Below are 23,079 nucleotides of genomic sequence, written 5' to 3'. Positions count from 1 at the left end.
CCAGACGGCCAGGGTGTTGGGGACGCAGCCCCGCCGCACCTTATTTCAACAGGGGCAGGGTCATCAAGAAGGCCCAACAACCCCCCCCCCAAAGCCCTGCCAAGGTTAAAGGTTACCTGGGCGTGGGGCTGTGAGTTGAGCCAGTTACTCTGAACCTGCAGTGGTTACTCAGTAGCGCCCCCTGCAGGAAGGGGTCTACTGCACCTCCACAGGAAACTGCAGCTAAGGGGTCCAGGCCTCCAGACATCCAGCACCTGTCACCCTAGGCAGGCCTGTAAAAGGGTTGTGGGTGTTATGTCGGGGTAACTACAAGCTGTGAAGTTTTCAATATCAGGACATTGAAATAGTTCCTCTTTGGGAAATAAGAACACCTAGGATTTTCAGAGTCAAGCTGTCTGAAGTAGAGTTTAATCATAAGCATTAGGCCAAGATCCTGTGGACCTCAACTAGGAAATAGATTTCTCGTTCCTCCCTTCCACCCACCCCACTCCCGTCAGTGAAAGCGTTATACATTCCTGGGGTGGGGGTAAGAAGTGGTTTTTGTTTTGTGCAGCATGGAGAATAAGCAATAGCTAACCAGTCAGAGGAAACGCTGGTGAGGTGGAACCAACCACATGCTGGGAAGAAGGCTGGAGTGCTCTCTCTCTCTCTCTCTCTCTCTCTCTCTCTCTCTCTCTCTCTCTCTCTCTCACACACACACACACACACACACACACTGCTTTCTGGGATTTCCTGGGATTCCCGCCCCACTCTGGGCTTTCATCTGCAGACAAGAAAGTAGGATACTGAAAAATGCTTGGTGCAGAGGACATTCATAAATAATTTCTGCGTGTTGAAGGTGTGGGGCCGGGACTTGGAATCATAACTACCTGAGGCGCCGCCTGCCTGGACCTAATCTTGACAGGAAATCTATGTGTACATGTATATGTACGTGCAAGGCCATATACCCACCCACGCATGTGTATGTATAAAGGAACACATGAACATTTGTGTTACACACATATTCGTGCATGTGCTTGTGTATATATGTCGTTATTCCTATATGACCATCTGTATATGCATTTACATGCATTTTCCTAAGGAGCCAGGGCTTTGGCCAGATTTCTGTCTGTTTCTCAGTGCTGCCATCCAACCCAGGACCCTGCGCGGGCTACATAAGGGCTCTCTCACTGAGCTCTATCTCATCCCTTTCTTTACTTCTGAGTCAAGGTCTCCCAAAGTTGTTCAGACTGGCTAGGAACTCGGTGTTGCCTGAGCCTGCTCCCACTTGTACTCCTAATGCCTTAGCCTCCCACGGAGCTGGGATTATAGGTGTGCCCCAGCATGCCAGGCTCCGTCGGGGTTTAAAGGAATCTTGACATTTCAGATTAGCTGTAACCCCTGCTTTGATCCCTTTGCTCAGATGGAAACAATCCCTTGAGTCCATGCGGGGGAATCTGAGGCTTGCTCCTGCCTAGGAGCTGAGAACAGGTACCAGTTAATTAAAAGCTTTAGTGAGCTCTCTGGCCAGCATCCTGTCTCCCAGGCTTGGGTGGCCTGTCACACATCCAGGTCATAAGACAATGCAGCAGCCTCCTCCTGGTTATATCGGGCTCCAGCTCAGAACGGAAGGAGGGCCAGACACACTGTCAGAGAAAGAATAGGTCCCAAAGCCCCAGCCTGTTCACGTGAAGCCCTGACAGTCCAGGAGGCCCTGCACTAAGCACACATGCCTGGAATTTCTGAAAGCAAACGCTGTCCAGAGAGCCACCTAAATGGGTGACAAAGGCTGGGAGGGCTGAGAGGCCATTAGGCAGGTCTGGTAATTGCCAAGACTCCTCCGTCACACAGAGCAGACACAAGCCAGAAAGCTGACAGGATCCTACAGGGGCTTTGTGGTGAGGCTCACCTGCCCCTGACATGGCCACTCAGCCCTCAGCATCTGCCCCTCTGTGCCGCCCTCCACGCAGCTCCCATTGTTCTCAATCCATTTTCTCATTCACCATAAAAGCCAGGCGCCTACACTCCGCACGTTTCTTGTGAGGCTGGAGTGTACGCCGGATTGAGTTTCAGAGGGATTGATTAACACAGATGGAGCACTTGGCAAGGGCCCGGGGCTCCCAGTAGACTCCCCCATTTAGACCTGGAATAAAGACTGGAGAGCTGGAGGGCAATCTAGGGCAAACCTTGCTTTCAAGGGAAGGGAGGGACAGAGGTGGAAGAAGCTGCCTATTCCAGTTCAAGGGCATCTTCTTGAAGCTGGATGGAATTCCTTGCCAGAAGGAAAAAAAAATGAATAAGGCTGAAGCCACTGCTGCCACCTCATACCCAGGCAGCCTCCCGAGTCCAGGAAGCTCTCCTGTTCACCTGCACTGAGATGATACGAAGAGGCCTCAGCCCTGAAGTCCACCAGCACCCATGCTGTCTGAACCATGTGGTACATGTGCACCCGGGTCTACCTTCCTCGGGACATTAGAACTCTCTGTCTGTGCAGTCCCCTCTGCTGGCAGGCCCTTTCCCTCTCTCTTGATGGATACAGTCTGAACCGTCTACCGTTCAAGGTCTAATTCAAGCCATCTTCTCTAGGAAGGCCATTCTGACTGCTGCCCTCACTCAGTAGAACCGAGTCCCCCCCTTTTCTTCCTTCTGCTTCAGCTCCATTTTCCTTCTGCCTGCCTTTGTATTTCCACATACGCAGTGAACTTCAACATGAGTACAAATTGCAATTTGTTACCACCTCATCTTGAGACAATGGTATGTTTGTTTTGCTTCCGTGTTGGGACCTGAACCTTGGGTCTTTGTGTGCCAAGTGCCTGCTCTAAATCTCCAGCACGGAGCTAGCATGCCTCTTTTATGTTTTCTGGCTGGTTTTGCTTGGCTAGCATCAGTTCCTCCCGCCTCAGGGAACAGGGCCTCTGTTTCCCACCCAGGTGCGGTCCATATTATTGAGATGATGGTGAGGCATCCTCTGTTCCTGCGGATGGGTGTCTCTGACTTGACCAATCAGAGCAAAGGGATTAGATGGAATTGGGTCTCCTTATAGGAAGTGGCCAATGCCAATGAGATAGCCCAGGGGCCATCTTGGAAAGATGAAGGTCTTTGTGTCACGAATGCTAAATGGGCATGTGGCACTTTGAATTTCTGATCCTCCTGCCTCCAGCTCCTCTGTGCTGGGATTACAGATGTGCACCAATGTGCTGTTTATTTGGTGCTGGGGATTGAACCTGAGCTTTGAGCATGCTAGCCACTGAGCAAGCATGTCACCCACTGAGTTACAGCTCTCAAGCAGATGACTCTTACATCACTAGCTGTCGAATGCAAGCGCTGTCTTCATCTTTAGTGGGAGCGAGTACTTACTGTGGCCCTGTTGCATGACTGTCGCTGTGCTTGGCTGAGTAGATTAAGGCAACTGAGCCACATTGAGGCAGACAGCCATGGAGCCCAAACCATATTCTAGTCAGGCTGCTGGCACCATTTCGTCCTCTTCACCCTAACCCTCCTTCTCTTCCCCCTACTTTCTTGCTTAGGCTGGACCCTGACTGAAACTGGCCTCCATAACAGTTGTGACAACCAAGTCACCCCATCACCTGGGCGCGGCTAAGTGCTGGTCTCTACCGCCTTGTTTGATTCTCACACTAACACTAATGATCCATGCTACAGATGAAACTGAAGCCACACGAGGTGGAGATTTTCCAACACAAAATAGTTATCACCAAGTCTGGCTTGAAATACTGAGCTCCTCCCCTTTTACTGCTGTGCCCTTTCCTGGACCCTGGGAACCGTGATAAAGCGCAAGGACACTAGAACCAGAGGTGTCAGACAGAGATTGGCAGTTCTGGGTTTGCTACTCTCTCTATTTGGCCCTAATCAAGTCCCTCATTTCCATAAGCTTCGATTTTTCCTTCTGTAAAATGGGACGGCTAGTATTGCATCTACTGTATACATCTACTGTGATCCAGTTTAGAAAGTTCTGGTGACCTTGAGGCCCTAGATAAGGATGTGGGTCTGAGGCAGGCCAGCAGACAACTGGACAGGCCCCAGATATGATGCCCAGGGCAGAAAAAGAAAAAACTAGGAAAGCACTGCCAGGTGTCCAGGCAGAAGGACACGGCAAGCATCCACACGGTACAGAGAATAGAGAAAACCAACACAAGAGACGAGAACATTCCAGAGCCTAGCTGCTTGGTGCATGCCAAGGCTCTCTCCTAACAGGTTCTGTAATAAACCTAACAGCGAATAGATATCAGAACTTGCAGCCAGGTGCTGATCTCTGGATTTTCATGCCCATATCCTTTAATCGTCACCAAAACCTTGGGCAGGTATCCTTTTTCGTCCACATTACAGACTTGGAAACTAAGGTATGGGAGTGACATGAGAGTTTAACCACCTGAACTACTACTGGTACATAAAGGGGCTGTTACATGACCTAGAGGGAGGGCAGCATACACCTAAAGGCACCTGGGGGTTTTAAGACAGTGGGGAGATGTGAGGTGGTGGTAACCAAGTACACACACAGTCTCTCTTACTCTGGATAACTCCATTAGGTATCAGTGACGATGAAAGCCCTCTGCTCTGAGTACCTTGGAGCTGTGGCTCTCCTGGGAGGTCTTAAAGGTTCTGAAGAATCCTGCAAACATTCTGGTAGCTGGCCCAGTCTCCATGGTCCCTCTTCCTTGTGTGCACCTGAGTAGCCAGTGTTTGTCAGACTTTTCTAGGTCAAATAAAGCTTAGACTTGGTGACTTGGTGAACCTGAGGACTTGGGTACCCTCGCTCCCCTGGAACATAGATTCCTGAGCCAGAAGCTCCTAGGAATTCTCCCATGCCCAGGAACTCTCAGGCACTGAGAGCTAAACTGGAGGTACCGAAGGCCCCACCCAAGCAGAGGCAGGAACATACAGGGGGCTTCTCAGTAAGGCTACTGACCTGCAGCCCATGAATAGGAGACCTCACCAAGACCAGGAAGTCAGAGGAGTGGACACGTGGGCAGGATACTTGGGAAAGAAGTTGAGGAGAAAAATGCATGTCCAGGCTGAGGAGGAAGGCAGGGACTAGGAAAGAGATAGGGGGAGGGCGTCTGGCAGGTGTAAGTATGAACCCCGACAGGGTGGAGGGCTGCAGTGGAAGCAAAGGGCCCACGGCGCCTGGGAGCAGAGGTCTGGTACATGAGAAGGGCTGTCAGAGCACAAGAGGTGGAGGTGGGCAGCCGGCCAGCCTCTCAGCCCTGCCCCCCAGAAACTGCCATGGTATCTCGCGGCTGGGCTGCAGATAATGCAAAGGGGCTTCAGAAACCACAGGCAGGGCTTCAGAGGCTCCCCACAGAGCACTTTATGGTACTGGAGTGGGACAGGGAGAGGCTAAAGCTGTGGGACCCAGGGTCAGGGAAATAAATGATGCTACCGGGCTGACAGGAACCCTTCCAACCCAAGCCCATACTGTTGGCTACTGAAATAAACACCCATGTTGAAACTGATCATAAACAGTTCTGGCACCAGCTAAGAGCTGACGGGAGGTCAGTACTGGTAAGGACATACATGATTAGATTTCTGCCTTCTGCTTTGCAGGGGCCCAAAGAAACAGGGGCTTGCTTGCTTAGAGGAACCCTTCAGAGTAGTGGTTCTCAACCTATGGGTTGCGACGCCCAAAGGACCATCAGAAAGCAAATACTTACATTATGATTTATAACAGTAGCAAAATTAGTTATGATGTAGAAATGAAAATAATGTTATGGTTGGGGGGGTCACCACAACATAAGGAACTGCATTAAAGTGTCACAGCATCAGGAAGGTGGAGAACCATTGCTCCAGAGTACCTCCACGGTGACCAGGAACCATGCTAAGGGTAGGGCTTGGTTTTCAGCTGTTTAATCAGTGTCAAACTAAGACAGTAACTGCACTCAGAAGAAATAGGAGCTTCTGAGTATGGTCCTTCTGCTTCATCTGGACTCTTGCACCTGCAGCCTGTGGCCACTATGTCCCCTCCCAGCACTGCCTCCTCTGCTCACTCTCCTGGGCCCCCCCAATGCAGGGAGGCTGGCACCTGGAACTAGTTGGGGTGAAAACTTCCTCTCATCTCCCTTGTTCCTCTTCCAGAACACCACCCTGTGCAGGATGGGCAACCACACCAAGAAGGGACAGAGGCCACCTTCCCACCTGCACCCCACTCACTTCTGTCAGCTCTCTAGCCCTGGGTCTGCCCCACATTGGGTTTACAGGGGCAGCCTGCAGGCACAAGAGCAGCTGGGGTACCCCTCCTCCAGTCTAGGTGGAGGGAGATAAGTTTTCGAGTTGAAAGCTAACAGCAGTAGATCCCTAGACCAATGTGCACCCTCCTAGATGGCCATGTGCCAGGGCCATGCAAGGCCAACACATATCTGTGGACTATACGGGATGTGATCCACCCCCGGTACATTAATTCAAAAGAAACTGCAAAGCAAGAACCGTGTGCTAGGCAGAATCCCTGCCCGCAAGTCTTAACCGGAGACTAGGACTAAACGGGTGAGACAGCCTGGCCTGGCAGTGAAAGCCGGCCTGTGGGAAGGAACACTGAGGAGCACACAGGCATCTCAGCAAACTGTGGGGAGCTCAGAGCACTGAGGAGCACACAGGCATCTCAGCAAACTGTGGGGAGCTCAGAGCACTGAGGAGCACACAGGCATCTCAGCAAACTGTGAGGTCAGGCAGCACAAACATCTTCTGCTCACGCATGGCCCTCTAAAACAGGTCATGAGAAAACCCAAGGGAATTAGAGAATGACTCACATGTGCTCAGCCCCTTTTCATGAAGCAAAAACTCTAGTGGTCTGGCTGCAAGGCTGTATGCAGGAGCATCTAAGTCAGAGGATTTAATCCCCATTTCCAAATTCTTACTTCTTGTGGCTTACTTTTGTGTCTCACTGTCAAGAGCCACAAGGATCTGGGCTGTTAAGCAGAGCCTGGGCACAAGCAGAGGTGAGGCTCATCCACTTGGTGGATGTTGCCTGGTGCAGGGGAGGGGGCATCAGCAAGGACAGGCCTCCGTAGGAAGTATTTAGCAAAGGCACTGTTCCAGAAGCAGTGTCTAGGCCACTAGCTGGAGACAAGGAGAGGCAGGAGCACTCACACAGTGACACAGTAATCTTCATAGAAGTGAGTGACTCCATGACCACAGTGTAGCTGAGGAACACAGGCTAGATGGCCCTAGCCCTCCTTCCTGCTCTCATCTGTTAGTGGGGTGTGACGGCATCTATCTCACACAGAGTACACAGCATTAAGTTAGTGCAGGGAACACCATCAGAGCAACACTCCAGCATGTGCTCAATAAATGTTAGGTTTTATTAGCATTTATTTTTCTCTGAGGTGGCAAATAGTCTACTATGTTAACATCAAATACAAAAGTATTCTCAGGGGTTTCTGTAAATCCCATTTCACATTGCCTGTGGGAAAAGAAGATGTAAATTATTTCAAATAGACATGATCACAATTTAAAATACTAAGTTTATTTTTTAAATAAGCACAGTAAAAACAGTCACACAAATGACTTTACACCACCAACGACAAGTGCTTCTCGTGGCTCAAGTGCATGTTTACTCTCCAGACTGAAGACTACGATTCCCTCGATGCTCTTTACATTCTGAGGTTATATAACATTAAGCGAGAAAATATTAAACAAAAATCAATTTTGCACAAATAAGTGTGACAAAGCAGCTTAAATCATCACCTGAACTTCTGGTACTTTGGAAACAATCCCAGGAGGCTACGTGGGCATCCGCAGTACCCATATTCACACGAATCCTCGAGTGTGTCTCTCCTTTTCTCTTCTATTTCTTTACCAAACCTCATGCAAATAACTGACCCAGGAAAACTTTTTTTTTCAGGCAGTGGCCTTATTTTTACACACATTCCTTTTCTTTTTCTCAATTTAGAGTTTCTGAAAACCTTAGCACAAGGACGTATGAGCCTTCAAAAGGCCACAAGGGCATCTTTGGTCCCCTGGAAAGTCCAAGTCTTCCAGTCACCACCTGGCTCCCTATGCTCTGTGGTATGGAGAGGACCTTCTGCCCTCAGGAAAAGTGAGCTGGCATGGGGAAGGCCTGCTCTCTCCTGTCCTCAAACTTCTGCAGTCAGAGAAATGCTCTTCATATCAGCATGTGTCAAAACAGCTATAAACAACTCCAAGGAACTGAAAACATGAAAAACTCCCTAGGGAGTGAGCCGTGGAGAAAGTGTTTGGTCTGTGTGCCGGGCTGTCCACTCCTACTGCTGCTCAGCAGAGGCTTGGTGACTCTGCATTCCACGTTGGTTGTCATGCAGAAGGGACAGGTGTCCTCACAGGCAGCACCAGTGACAATGTGAGGAACACATTTACCACAGGATCCAGGTGCCGGGAACAGAGTGACTGCACTGGGTTAGCACTGATCAGCCCTCCCCTGTGGTTCAACAGAGGCTGGGATTCCTATGTGAAATGTCGTTATCCATTACCTTTCAAAACATTTTGATCTCCAAACTGAGTCAGAGGAATGAACACACCATTTCAGTAGGAAAATTATACATTCTGAAAATATTGTAGCATTATAATCCTTTCATGTTCCTCGAGCACTGAGAAACATAACCCACCCTGTTGTAACTTCCAGAACCACTTTACAGCACGGAGAGAGGAGAGAATGCGGAGTGAGGATGACCTCACTGGCATTTCCCTTCAGTGGGAGGCTGAGGACAAAGGCTCCCCATGGGCTGACACAGGGTGCTGCAGAGCTATGAGGACCCTGCCTGGACAGCTTTCATGCAGCAGCCTCCAGGAACTCTGAGGTGAACACGGCTTCTGCATAGTCTTCACACACATCCTGCAGTTCAGCAGCCACGGCCCCCAGGGCTTCATCTACCAGCTCGTCTGAAAAGCTGGAAAACAAAGGACACAGCTGAAGGCGTGGGCAGTCAAACAGAGCTGTTCAGTATTCATGAAAACCTAGTAAATCAACTTGAAAATTGTGTGGAGATCCAAAAACCTAGAAGAGTGAAGATACTTCTGGAGAAAAAAAAGAAAGCAAGGGACCTGGCTCTCCCAGGTAACATGGTAGCATCTAGTTCCCCAAGCCCTGCAAAAGTACTAAAACAGACAAACGGACCTCACCCTTGAGACGGCTGACATTAGAGGTGACTGGAAATGAAGGACCTGGCCAGAGTCCAACCCTAGCTCAGGGAAGGTGCATGCTTTCTCTGTGGGAAAGGGCAAGGTCCTCTGAATCCCAGCTGTCTCTAAATAAACATGTGCGTGCACACACAACACACAGGCCTTTTCATTTAAACTGCTGGAGAGTATGCTGCAAACCTGGGATCCCTCAACAACTTCAGTGTGTCCTAGAAAAGACACTGTGCAGACAGTTGCCATAACATCACTATAAACCATTATCTAATCTTACCTACAGACTTTATTCAATCCTTACTGACCTTCCAAATAATGCCATTAAAACTTTTCAGAGTTCAGGATCCAATCCACACTATTTAGTTGTCATGTCTCTTTAGACCAGTTTCATTCTCTCATTTAAAATAAGTTCCTCAGTCTCCCATCCACAACCTTAAAACATTTTTTTCTTTCTTGTTTTTCTTTTCTTTTTGGTGTGGGGGGGGGTGGTTTGAGACAGGGTTTCCCAGTAGCTTTGGAGCCTGTCCTGGAACTCACTCTGTAGACCAGGTTGGCTTCCAACTCATAGAGACCTGCCTGCCTCTGCCTCCCGAGTGCTGGGATTAAAGGCGTGTGCCACCACTGCCCGGTGACCATGACATTTCTTGAGAAGTTTTTTTTTTTTTTTTTAATCTTCTACTGTCCTTGTCTCTGGGGTTGTCTAGTATTCCCTTACAATTACGGTCAGCTACATATTTCTGGAACAGATGCCAAAAGAGGGCTACTGTGTCCCCTAGTGCTTGCCCCTTTCCTGACGACTGCTGATTTTACCACTCAGTTGTGATGTCTTCAGGCTTCTTCCTTATAATCCACCATTTTCCTCTATAATTAATGAGGAAATTAGATAGAGATATTTTCAGACTTACCTGGGGTTTGTTTTCCTGTGTCTTCATGACTTGTTCCTTGTCACCTTGGGGGTGACAGCCATTATCTCTCTCTGGATATTGTCTCAGACCCACTGTCTTAGTCTCCTCGCCTTCTCAGACCAGACCCTTACATATATCAGACCACACTGCTTGCTCTTCTGTGTTCCAACCCTCCTGTCTTTACCTTTCACCTTTAATGCTGCCTTTCTATACCGCTCTGGAGATAAATATGTATTTCCACATTCCAAGCCTCCAAGTTTCTCTTCTGTATCTAATTTGCTATCGAGCCTATCCAGTACATTCCTCATTTCAGAAAGTCTCCTTTTTATCCTTGGATGTATGTTCGGATTTTGACTAGCTCCCAATCCTCTGGCAAGATTCTAAGTTGTGTCTTTTATGTCCATGACCACACAGGCAATTATTTGAGTCTGTCAACAGCTTTGCTATTTGGAGCTGTTGTGGATGAGCTGCTGTTATTGTCTCTCTCTTGCCTGGCTATTTCCACTATAAGCTAGACACTGTTTTTGAAAACTATAGAATAAATTAAGTCTCCCATAAAGATATGATTTTTTTCAAAGAAAAACTTATGTTTGTTTATATCTGGAGCCTCAGGAGCAAAAGTATCTGGAATCACTTCAGCAACTGGGGAGATGTGGCTGTGAGTAAAGTCCGGAAGAAGACCTATATATCCAGGTCACCTGAACTTACAGAGAATGCAACCTTCCAAGGTCTCAATCCCAAGTAATACAAGGTCTGGGGATGTAGCTCAGCAGAAGAGGGTTGGCCTAGAATCTATAAGGTCCTGTGTTCAAAACCAGCACCACAAACAACGAAGTAGAGAAACTTTACTAAGGCAGTAGCTTGGCACCACTGGGTTCCACCTCTGTCTTCTGACCTGAGGAGGCTGTGGACGTGCTGCCCTCCACAATGAACCATCCAGCACCATATGTGGACTGAGCGCCTGTCTTCTCCATGGTCCTGACCTAGTTATTCTTCATTACCTAGTTGGTATCTAGATGCTTTCAAGAGTATACATTTTATTTTTAATCCAGCTTTTCTATTAACAGTTATCCTCAGGGGAGAAGTGGTTCAATCACCAGGCGTGTCATTTCTGGAAGCAGAAATATGGTATTTCTGGAAGTGACCAGTCTTTGTATCTGTTTCTGTCTCTATATTCCTATCCTGCTTCTCCACTAAACCATGAGGGAACACAGGGCACTTCTCATTCACAGCACAGCAGGTCACATATGACATGGGATTTCCTTCCAACTCTCTTCACTCTGCCTCAGAGTAACATCCTTCCTGACCTGTCTTCCACTACCAATCTGGACTGGCTGCTTCCTGTACTCAAAGGCAATTCTTTTTGAATGGCTTTTCCATATTTCTGGATGTGCTATGTTGGAATCCAGGTTCCCTGAAGCCCTAAGTCTCTTTCCTTAGCACACACCTTGCCCAGGGCAGCACATGGGCTCTAACTACCTAAGGAGAAGCAGTATATGATGTCAAAAGCTCATGAATGAAAATAAAATGATTAAAATGTAAGAAAATACAGGTAATCTACTATTTTGCTCAATGATAAAAAAAAAATGCCTTGCATTTTGTTATACAGCAGTACTTGGAGGAGGTACCTGGAGACCGAGGAGAGAGGCAAAGGAAGAATAGTGCAGTCAGAAGCTAGCTGCTCATCAAGGCCCACGTGTCTCAGACAGGAGCATTCGATAATGGCCATTTCTTGCCCAGCAATACTTGTACTCTCTTATGGAGTTCAATCCTCAACAATGGCATCAAGAAATCAGCCCTAACTTGAGTATTTGTATTCATACATTGATGCCCTAACTCTCAGTATGATAGCCTCAGCCTGGAAGGTAATGATGTCCATATGAGGTCACAAGGGTAGCGTCCTCATGATGGGAATAGTGCCCCAAGAGGAAGAGATAGAGGACGTCTGTCACTAGAGGACAGAGTAAGAAGGAGGCAGCTGTCAGCCAGCCAGGAAAGAGACACCCATCAGATACTTTAATCTTAGATAACTCCCAGCCTCCAGACTGTGAAAAGACATTCTTGTTGTTTCAAGTCAGCCTACAACATTTTATGGCACCCTGGTCTCAGACTGATAGTCTGCCCGAGAGGAGACTGCAGGGCGCATCTGAAGAAGAGCAGTTCACACAGGAGGCTGCACGCCACCCATGAGAGGCCACTACAACCCCAAAGCAAAGATTAAGACCTCAGCTAGTCCTTTCTCCAGATCCTCTTCAAGTCTAAAATTTGGTCCTTGGCCTGTAAGCAGAGACAGAAATTTTACTAACCTTTCAGCTATTAGCCATGGGTTGAAGGAGCCTATAGCCTCATGAGATATAATTCGTAGGAATTGCTCAAATCGGCTACAGTAATCACCAATGCTATGCCGCATCCGTGGTGGAACAAAGAGGGGAGTCCGGCCTTCCTTCTGTTGTAGATCTTCTCCAGCGGAGGGAAAGCGGGCCTCCCTTCTCTCTGATTCCTCCTCTGTCCCCACACTTTCATCCAGTGAGCTGAGAACACGTGAGAGGGATGAAAGCATTCACATGTAAGCAAGAGCGAGCTGTTCCTACACCACGATGGCCTGCCCTCCTCACACTGAACAAAATCCAGCATCGTGCCATCGCTTCCCACTTCTTTCTACCACACTAGTCCTCAACACTGCAGGCATTCCTGCTCTGTACATGAAATAAAGCTCACACTGAGTGTCAGTACAATCATATGTGCCAGAGTGAAAGCCAGCTAAACTGCCAAGTGCTGGAGGCTTCCTAACAATGTTAGCGTTCAATGCCAACCACAGAACCACCGTCTTACTGATCCATCAGAGTTTGCAACAACTTGCTCCAAACAACTTTTGTCACATGCGAACCACACCCAATGCCACCAACTAGAAAAGCCATAGTGTCACTGTCACTTACTTGGCATTGCAGGGCCTCTCTAACACGATGTTCACGGCTGGGTCCTTGGGAGTTGCTGTCTTAGTGATCTTGATTGGATGGGGAGCCAAAGGTCTTTCACTTACTGTTGGGTTGTTCTGGCCTAGAAAGGACAGGTACAAAATGACTAATGTCAAAAATGTGTGTTAGTAGCTAACGAACTCTGAGGATATCATAGCCATCTTTCTCACACACTAAGACACAGGCCAGGGTTGGTGCAGAGGGGCTTCAAACACAAGGGTGGATTTTTAAGTTCTAGAGAAAGAAAACACTGCAGTCAGTCTTCAGAAAGCAGCACTGCTCCCCAGCGCCACATCAGAGTCCTTGTCCATTCTGTGAAAGGCCTCAGGAGACACCATTTTACTGGGACCCAGCTGCCAGTCAAGGAGTCTGAAGTCATGAAGTTTGTTTCTTAACCTTTAAACGCTTTGATTACTGAAGGAGAAAGCCATTCAAAAGACCTGAACACTTAATTAGCAGATATAACTTGTCTCTGAACATTGTTGCAAAAAAATCTGCATGAGAGTCAAGACACTAATTTATTAACTACAACTTGCAGCCCTGAGAGCTCTCCTGAGTTTCAGATGATTTCTAGTTTTAAATGTGGAAGAAAGAAACCCATCCTTCAGGTAAAGTTGCTCCAGCACCGACACTTTCTCTGATGCATATACATGCTCATGATCACTCACTGTCAGGAACAAACACCGCCAAGATCAGCTTCTGTAAAAATGTTACCACTACTGAGTAAAAGCAATTTTCAGTTATTCACAGAGTTGCAAGGAAAGGATTAGACATCACATAACCCTAATATCACTTTAAATTTGGTTCTAAGCATGTTTTCTGGATCCTATAGTGCTCTCATGATGCTGGAATTACAAGTGTCCAACACTCACTTCAGTTCTTAGTGTTTTAAAAAGCTCCTCTCTTTTTAAAAAAACTATTTAGTTATGTGTGTTTGTGTGTGGGTATATGCACAGGAGTGTGGGTGCCTAGATACCAGAAGAGGGCACTGGGGGCCCTGAAGCTACATTTACAAGCAGTTGAGAGCTGCCTGATGTGAGTGCTGGGAATCAAACTTCAGTCCTTTGCAAGAGTAGTGTGTTTTCTTTATTGCTAAGAGTAGTGTGCTTGGGGCTGGAGAGATGGCTCAGAGGTTAAGAGCATTGCCTGCTCTTCCGAAGGTCCTGAGTTCATTTCCCAGCAACCACATGGTGGCTCACAACCATCTGTAATGGGGTCTGGTGCCCTCTTCTGGCCTGCAGGCATACACACANTGGGGGTCCTTCAAATCCTAAGATTCTTAGTTATACAATAGTGATTGTATAACTGAAAGCTTAACTTTAGTCACCTTGGCCTCTAATGAAAGAACCACACCCCTGAACTGGGACCAAATGCCATCACGGATAGTGATAAAATGTACAGACGTTTCAATCAGTGCTTTGTTCATTTGACTACAGAGTGAAGATTACTAGAGCTGAAAACGTCAGCCAGCTGTGGCAGTGGCATCAGCCCCACTACGTGGTAAACATATTTCTTCATTGCCTGTTAGGTGGCAGCACTCTGAGGGGATGAATGAGGGGGAGCAACCTCCCCTGAAAACCTGAGACCACATTCAGGCTAACATGAGAAACAAAGCATCTACACACTCATCGTTCACACTCACCTGCACACCCACTCACCCTCTGCCAGTCTTCATTCAGTTACTCATCTTGAATGAGGTGAGGTCAAGAAAGTCCAGGATGGCTGTTCAAACTATAAGGCTCAATCAGCTAGAAACACATACCCTCTCACTCCCCAGTGGCAAACTATACCTTAATTTTTGAAGTCTATCCATTTCTTCAGCTTTCAGTTCATCCAGCTCTTTGGTTCTTCGAGAAGTCTCAGCCTCGAGCCACTCAAGCCTAGAGGGAGGTAAAGGCACGATAACTCTCTTTAAAGTAGAGTCAGGGCTTCCTGGGCTTCTCTCTTTGGCGCTCCCTCAGGCTTCACAGGTAGCTTTCCAGTCTTCAGGAGGCAGCAAGCCAGGAAGCAGAAGTGTGGCTGATGTCACCAATCCTGACTCACTGTCAAAGGAGTGAGATGCAGAACAAGATGCCTTCTTGTTTACCTCAGAAACAAATATTTACCTCTGTTTTTGCATCCTTTCTACTTCTTTGGCTTCCAAGTCTTCTAGTTCCTTCAATCTTTTGGAAGACTCAGCATCTGGCCAAGGAAGCCTAACAGAAGAGTTAAGGTAACCATGCCTCAATGCCACAGGGTATCACTACCACAGAAACAGAGCAGAAATGAGCGCCCTCCCGCAGCCCAGCACCATTCCTGGCTCTATGAAAGGATTCAAATAGTAATGTATCCTCCATATACCCATGAAAGCATCCACAGTATATTCCTACAAAAGGACAGTCATACCCAATTGGCACATACACAAGAAGCTGCCGACAAGAAAGCCAACCATCACTGCTCTCAACACAGTTTACAAACAGACCTCAGTGAAGGTATAATAAAATCAAATAAAAACAAAAGGGGAAAGTTAACTCTAAACAATTTTATTGCATGTGAATGTGAAAGAGCTTTGATTCTTCTGCTTTAGCTATGTGATTATCACCAAATTATCAAATGGCCCATTCTGTTTTTCAGAGTGATACTGGAGCACAGTGCACTTCACACACACTGGAGCCGTGCTGTACTCCCGAGCTACCCCCCAGCCCTAATACCCATTTCCATTTTTGCTTTCCCATAAGTGCCAGGGTAATTTCAGCCAAACAAATGCAGAGCAAGCTGTTTTCCCTGCTGTCTTCCCTTGGAACATTCTCATTAAACCCCTCACATTTATTCCTGCCCGTGCAAGTCCTGGTTTAGTTCCTACCTCCCTGCATGAAACTTCATTCTCTATAGCAAAAGGTAAACACTCCACATACTGAACTTGCCCAGATCTTAGGGTGCATACCATGTTCTGTCTTAAATCACAGCTAATTACATGTATTTTCCACTGACTTATTTTCTCTTTTTTTAAAACGTGCACATAGTGCACAACTGTGCCATTTACAAATTGGCAAATGACACACATAGAAGTTTCGAATGAATGAAATAAAGAATAAAAGAGTGGTGGGCCTGGGGTAAGCTGGAGAGCGTAATAGAAAAGTTTAGCAATCTGTTTTAAATAATCACCTTGAGATACAGAAAAGACAAGGGCTTTGCTTCAGAGTCATATATATATATCATTACAAACCTGGTTGCTTCTTGCTCGGCAGCACCTCCCAGCTGACTTTCCTCGGGGGCATCCTCTTGCTGGAGAGATTGTTCCTTTGCAGCATCTCTGGGACTGGACTTCACCTTTAGCCATGCAGCACTGCACCAAATGGAAAGCATGTCGTTGGCAATCATTCGTCCACTTGTGACTCATCCTAAGAGCACCATGGCAATGCTGATCTACAGCTCAGTGCCTGGCGCCTGATGGCAGAACGAATGTGGCAGGGAAAGGTCCTCTAGCTCTCATGCCCAGTGTCAAAGGGAGAAGATCCTTTTGCCTCAAAGAAGCAGTCATTATTTTAATTTAAAAAAACTGTCATAGAATAAAGAATGTACTTCAACAAAACATGCTTTAAATACATGAGTCCCTAATAATATCCCAAGTCCTCTAAATGTCTGTGTTAGGTTTCACACAGCACTGTGATCTAGGAAGTCTTATCTGCCCCATGTCTCCCCCACCATCATACTGTCTAGAGCAGTGGTTCCCAAACTTCCTAAAGCTGCAACACTTTAATACAGTTCTTCGTGCTGTGGTGACCCCAACCCTAAAATCATTTCCATTGCTACTGTTAAATATTACAATGTAAATATCTGGTATTCAGAATAACTGATATGTAACTCCTGTAGAAAGGGTTATTTGACCCCCAAAGGGGTAGAGACCCATAGGTTGAGAACTGTTGGTATAGAAGCTAGTATATTGTGTACTTGTTTAGCGGTGCAGACTTCAACCTGTATTGACTTGTATAAAACAAAGAAATCAGAACAAACTCATGAAAGCAAACAACAACAAACAAAAACACACAATCAGTCAGGCGATGGCAGCACACACCTTTAATTCCAGTACTCAGGAGGCAGAGGCACGCGGATTTCTTTGAGTTCAGGCTAGCCTGGTCTACAGAGCAAGTTCCAGGACAGCCAGGGCTGTTAAACAAAACCAACAACAAAAAGCCCTACACAGTCAGGTCAGAAGGCCCAGTCTGTGACGAGTGGAACAGAAGCTTCTGGTCCTCTTCCTTTTTCTCAAGGCTAAGGGGTGCACATTACCATGGAGTCACACCAGGCATGCACATAAGGAGTCCCTGCTGTTTGCTTCCCCTTTAGCACTGCTAGACCTTCTAGCTTTTTCCACTGTGCCATCAAGGATTCCCAAATCCACAAACAAGCTCCCCTTTATCTTTAGCCACCATGCTCTCGTGAGCCTACTTCAAACTGGACCCTGCTCTCCCTGAGAACAGTACCTCCTCTCTACCCCTGTGGAGAGTAGATCCACACTGTTGTCCTGATGAGTGTAGGTAACAAGACAGTAATGTTAGCAGAGTCAGGGAATATGGATGAGCTCAGAGTTCACAGCTATCTTGACTTGGAATTAAATTATTTAAAAATATTCACTCAGCCGAGATTAAGTGAGTGCCTATTATGTGTAGGCATTGGATATTAAGACATAAGAGAGATACAATGCCCAGTCTCAGGTGAGCACAATCTATTCACGGAACAGACAACAGTCACAATCTTTCCTACAATGACACATACCCACTGGGCATCGAGGTACTCCATGGACAGGTAAAAAAGGAACCAACAGGCTTCCAGACAAAAAACTCATGTATTACTCACCCAAATAAGCATTTTTGCCCAAGGGGAAGAATGAAGCCTATTATTATTTGTTTTAAATGTGTGTCATCTGTGGAAGAAAAATAAAGCCATGGAAACTCGGTCCTTGAATTCTTGCATACCATTTCGGAGAGGCTGGTGGAGACGTGGGGTTCGGAGGTATCCAAGGAGCCCTGCGGTCTTTCACAGGCTGTCGGTTCATTTTTAATCTGGATGACACTGTTGTCTGCTGCAACCTGCTTTTGCTGTAAGGTTGGTTTGGTTGATTTCTTTCAAACACGTGGAGTCCCTGAAAGAAGCGCACACGTATTACAAAGACAAACAAATATTAAGGGCACTCTAGTTTCAACCTCTGACCCCCAGGAAATTCCATGTGCCTCTTTGCATTCGTTCTACAAGCTAACAGAAAGCACTCCGAGGGAAACGTGGGAAGCATAGAGATAATACTGAACTAAAACTGGGCAAGGGTGGGTCTGGAATCCTTGGCTTTTCCATTTTCCACATTTATATGTATGAAAGTTATTATCTTTTTCCTTAATAAATCTCACCTTTTAAAAGTCCATTTTTGTTTACGGGTAAATTGTAAAATGTTCTTGGCTAAAATAACCTTTTGAACCTTAGTCTAACCACAATGAACCACACAATTTCAAATACCATCAGGCATGAGGCTGAGAAGAACCTCCAAGTAGACTCACTCCTGACTTCCCAGTGACCTCATTACAAGTTTATCTGGGAAGAAATAAATACTTGATCGCAATCCATGACCTGTTGGTTACTGGCAGGGCTGATTAGTGTTTTAATCCTCACAAAGGGGGAACTTCAAATGAGAAAGTACCTACACCAGACTGGCTTGGAGGCAAGTCTGTGGGGCATTTTCTTGATTAATGAGTGATATGAAAAGCCAATTTGCTGTACGCAGTACCACTGTAGGCATACAGGTTGTATAATGAAGTAGGCTGAGGAGTTCATGAGGAGCAAGTCAGTAAAAAGGATTCCAACATGGTCTCTGCTTCAGTTCCTGCCTTCACTTTCCTACCTTGAACTACTGCACACACACACAAAACAATAACAAAAACCCTTTCCTCCCAATTTGATGATTTTTCCACAGCAAGAGAAAGGAAACTACAACACTAGTAAACTGCCAGATTTCCTTTTCTAAGGTGATGTGATAATACCCAGGCTTGCTGCAGAAGCCTCTGGATAGTACTACTTGAATGGCAGCCACAGCAGTAAGTGCACTCGGACCAGAGGTGCTCATCTAGCCAGTTTTCCACTGTAGGACCATAAGGAAGCTTTTTGTTGTTGCTGTCGAATTTTTTTATTAGTTAATTAATTGTATGTGTATGGATGTTTTGCCCGCATGTATATCTGTGTACTATACGTATATGCCTGGTGCCTATGGAGACAAGAGAAGGACACTAGATATCCTGTAATTGGAGTTACAGATGGTTGTGAGCCACCATGTGGCTGCTGGGAATTGAACTCAGGACCTTTGGAAGAACAGGCAATGCTCTTAACCTCTGAGCCATCTCTCCAGCCCACCAGGGTCTCTCTTGTTGCCTATGCCAGGCTAACTGGCCCTGGGAGTTCCTGTCAATTCTCCTGTTCAGTCTCTCACTAAGCCATCTCCCTGTTCCTTAAATAAATCTGACCTCAGAAAAGCAAAACAAAACCATAAATAAGTAAGAACCTCAAGCTGATGCCGCATATGTAGAGTCAAACGCATGGTTATCCGGTGGTTTCCTTTGAAATACTTTACAGTTTACCTTGAATTACATCTGAAATGCAAAACTGGGATGAACTGGGTGCAGAGGCTAAACAGTGGCATGGTAACCTTACAGTTACAAGGTCAGGATTCTGGTCATTATTGGCAGTTTTTCTCAACCTTTCAGTATGTTTGAAATTTTTCAGAGTAAAATATTGAGGGTTGGGGAAAAACACCTACCATTTCTCTCTTCGTGCATCCATAAGTGAGGGTCAGCGTAAACAATTTTATTATATCTTTGGCGAACTGTCTCCTGGTATTTCTTTAAAAAAGAAAGTTTAATTTATGAGAAAAAGTAAGTTTCATTATAAACCAGAAGTAGTAAGTGTGGGAACAGCTCAGCAGACGGACACTGATGAGAACAGGTGTCTACTGGGCCAGGAAGTGAGCAGCTCACGAGGAAGCCTAGGAGGAACAGTGTGACTAACACGACTGCACCTGGCTAGCTTGTCCCTAGAGCCTGTGTGATGGCACACACATGTCCCCTGTCCTTCTATGGACTACTTGTGTTTTCCTCTTCATTAGTTTTGTGTTGCAGCAGACGTATGCTGGCTCTTTCTACTGCTGAGGATAGCTCAGGTCTAGACAGTTACTCCAAGAGAGGGGAAGCGATTTAAGAATAGGACAAACAGTATGTCTTTAAATTTTCAAAAACCACCAAAAATTATCTTCTTTATAATTTCCTATTTAGTAATGAGGAAGAACTGAGTTAATCATGATGTAACTAAGGCAAAAATGCTGAGTGTGGGGTCAGACCCAAACAGGGTACCCCAGCTCTCTCAGCATTTATGACCTTGACCACACCATTTCATCACTGCACTTTGGTTTCCTGTCCTGAATAATCCAGTGGGATGGTTCCTATCTGAGGTCTAAAAGTTTGTAAGAAAAGGGAGTCATTCTAAAAGTACTAGTCTGGAAATTAAAGAGGGTAAGGACATCTGTGTTTGACAGGGTCACTACAGCAAGGTAGAAGAGACAACTGAATGGTGTCTATAAATTATGGATGCAAAAATCAATGGCCCAAACTGTGGGAGCAAGTCCTGGAATCTATGTTTTTGGAATTACAAGTCTCTATTAATAGAGTGGTAACAGTATGGACCACTTATTGGGTTATGTTTGATAAATACTTTATATCTTCTTCTACTCTCAAAAAACCTACTTATTAGACAGGGTAAGTGACTGAACCAAGGTACACTTAGTTGGCGAAGAGAGCTTGGATTTAAAAGTAGGACCCTGTGGCTCTGTTATACTGAGTGTCAGCAGCACCATCAGGAGCAGAGGTGAAACCCCCACTGGCAAAACAGACCAGCAGGCCCAGACCTTACTTCCATTTCCTCCATCCGGAGCATCATGGTCTCTAGATCGGGGCTGTCCTTTCTGTTCCCCAATGTGGCTGAGGTTTCTAACCCCAAGGTCTTATCCTGAGTCATGGCCCTCAGCTCATGAGCAGCATCTTCCAAACAGTCGTCCAGCTGGTGAACATTTCTGGACGCATAACTGACACCTGAAGCCTACAAAATGAAGGTAGAAAGGGTGAAAAGGTAATAAAAGAGGACCAAAAAATTAAAGATTATTGTTAGTCATTAGAACTCCAAAGCACAGTGATCCAAATGGCAGAGATCCTATGCCAAAACAACTTCTCTGTCAGCACGTAACAGAAGCACAAGCCAACACAATTCTTCTCAGCCGCTTAAGTGACTGCATGACCAAGCAGTGCCTTATTGACAACCAACCATTTCACCTGCCTTGCTGACTGGGAGAGCACGTAGCTCTTCGGCCACGTTTAGGGAAATGTACCCTATTTTATACATCACACATTCTAGGTGGTAGAGAACATTCTCTCCTGACTTTGTGTGCTTTAAATGAACAAAGTACTTTACAGTGTGCAAAGCATTTCTCCAATGCACACTCTCTCTCTCTTCTTTTGAGACAGGGTCTCTACATAGCCCTGGCTGTCCTGGAACTCACTTTATAGAGCCAAGCCAGCCTCAAATTCACAGAGATCCTCCTGCCTCTCCCCACCAAGTGCTGGGATTAAAGGCTTCTCTCACCACACCCAACTATTTTTCTTGATCCTAATATAGATCTATAATCTGATCTGCATTTTAGAAAAAACTACTATCTTCTGGGTAAAGAATGAGACATTCCTGGGAGTAAAGATTGGTTCTGCCCTTCAACTCTGGATAAGTTTACTCAGCCTCTCTGGGCTTGTCTTCTTTCTCTTCTTTGTTTTTCAAGACAGGGTTTCTCTGTACAGTCCTGGCTATCTGAACTCACTCTGTAGACCAGGCTGGCCTCAAACTCTTAATTTTTAAAAAATGTTTTCATTAAAATATAATTACATAACTTGCCCCTTCCCTTTTCTCCATCCAATCCCTCCCACACTCCCCTCTTACTCTCTCTCAAAGTGCTAGCCTTCATTTCTTTATTATTGTTACACACATACACCTATATAAACACAACCTGCTGAAGACTCTTAGTGTTGCTTGTGTGAATTTGACTTCAGGGCTGACCATTCTGTATTGTGAGGACCCACAGAGTTGTGAGCCTGTTCCATCTTGACTGGAGGTCAGAGAGAGTTAGAACTTATTTTTGCTCTCTCAAGGTTGCTGTCTGCAGGTGTAGACAAGAGATGCTGACCTAGAGTGTGGTTACTTAGTATTCTGGGTTAGAGGTGGATCTGCTCCACCTGGACCAAAGATCAGAGAATTCAAGTCTATTCCTTAGATCATGTCAGTAAAGTCTGTTGCCTCCTTCCTCCCCCTTTGGAGTGAAATATGTAATCATGTAAAAATAAACAATGCAGATTCAACATTTACTGACTGGCCCTCCCAAGGCTGTACTGTGTTTCTGTCTCTTATTTCTCATATCTCTCTGTTCCTCTTGCTTAATAATTCTAATCCTCACGCTCCTACCCTGGAATGAGTTTTGTCGAAGCTGGTCTTCAACAGATTATCAGTTAGGGTGCTCATTCCTGGGAAAGACTAATTCTCCCTCTCTCAGCAGTCATTAGCTGTCTGATTATTTTTAACACTGGTTATTGATGTATAGCCTGAAAAACTCCTTGCAATGAGAATGTTTCCAACATCCCAGAATTCTAAACAAGAGCTGGATTTTATCTTTCAAACAATTATATGAAAGATAATTTAATTTGCACATAAAAGCCTGTTTTACTCATAATATTTATACATGTCTGCTTTACTGTTAGTAATCCATTTCATTTTCCTTTCATATTGAAATGCTTTATAGAGCTGCTTTCCTAGGTTAGGTGTTAGCCCACTACTTCAATGGGAGTCTGAAAGGGGCTTTTAGTGGCCGTGAGACACAAAATCCACCAAGCCATCGACACATCTGAGACTATAATGAACAACGATGGCTTAGTTCCTATCCTAGTAGCTTGACCTCACATGGGACTCCAACACAAAATAATAACATAAAAAATGGCAACAATGAAATACAGCTAAAACCCTGCTCAATAGTTGGCTGAACAGTCTTGACCTACAGT

The 23,079-nt window shown here is 45.9% G+C and overlaps 1 protein-coding gene across 10 annotated transcripts in view; it reads right to left on the bottom strand.

Moving 5' to 3' along the window:
• Positions 1 to 7,431: 7,431 nt before the first annotated feature.
• Kiaa0753 (KIAA0753 ortholog) overlaps positions 7,432 to 23,079 on the bottom strand; it is a 55,384-nt gene continuing 39,736 nt past the window's right edge. For 5 of the 10 annotated variants that reach the window (XM_050162849.1, XM_050162853.1, XM_050162851.1 and 2 more), the window contains 5 exons: positions 20,900 to 21,085; positions 19,755 to 19,836; positions 12,938 to 13,058; positions 12,308 to 12,532; positions 7,432 to 8,852 (listed from right to left, as the gene is read on the bottom strand). In XM_050162849.1, the coding sequence (XP_050018806.1) occupies positions 8,735 to 8,852; positions 12,308 to 12,532; positions 12,938 to 13,058; positions 19,755 to 19,836; positions 20,900 to 21,085 (732 nt within the window). In that variant the 3' untranslated portion in view covers positions 7,432 to 8,734. Of the gene's footprint in view, positions 8,853 to 12,307; positions 12,533 to 12,937; positions 13,059 to 19,754; positions 19,837 to 20,894; positions 21,086 to 23,079 lie in introns of those variants that run through there. The other 5 variants (XM_050162854.1, XR_007595501.1, XR_007595500.1 and 2 more) reach the window with 5 other exon arrangements.

This window comes from Alexandromys fortis, unplaced genomic scaffold (genome assembly GCF_014885135.2).
Source record: "Alexandromys fortis isolate MF-2015 unplaced genomic scaffold, M_Fortis_MF-2015_v1.1 scaffold_84, whole genome shotgun sequence".
NCBI lineage: Eukaryota > Metazoa > Chordata > Mammalia > Rodentia > Cricetidae > Alexandromys > Alexandromys fortis.
The sequence above is the reverse complement of the archived record's forward strand: the minus strand, read 5'-3'. Positions and strand labels throughout refer to the sequence as shown.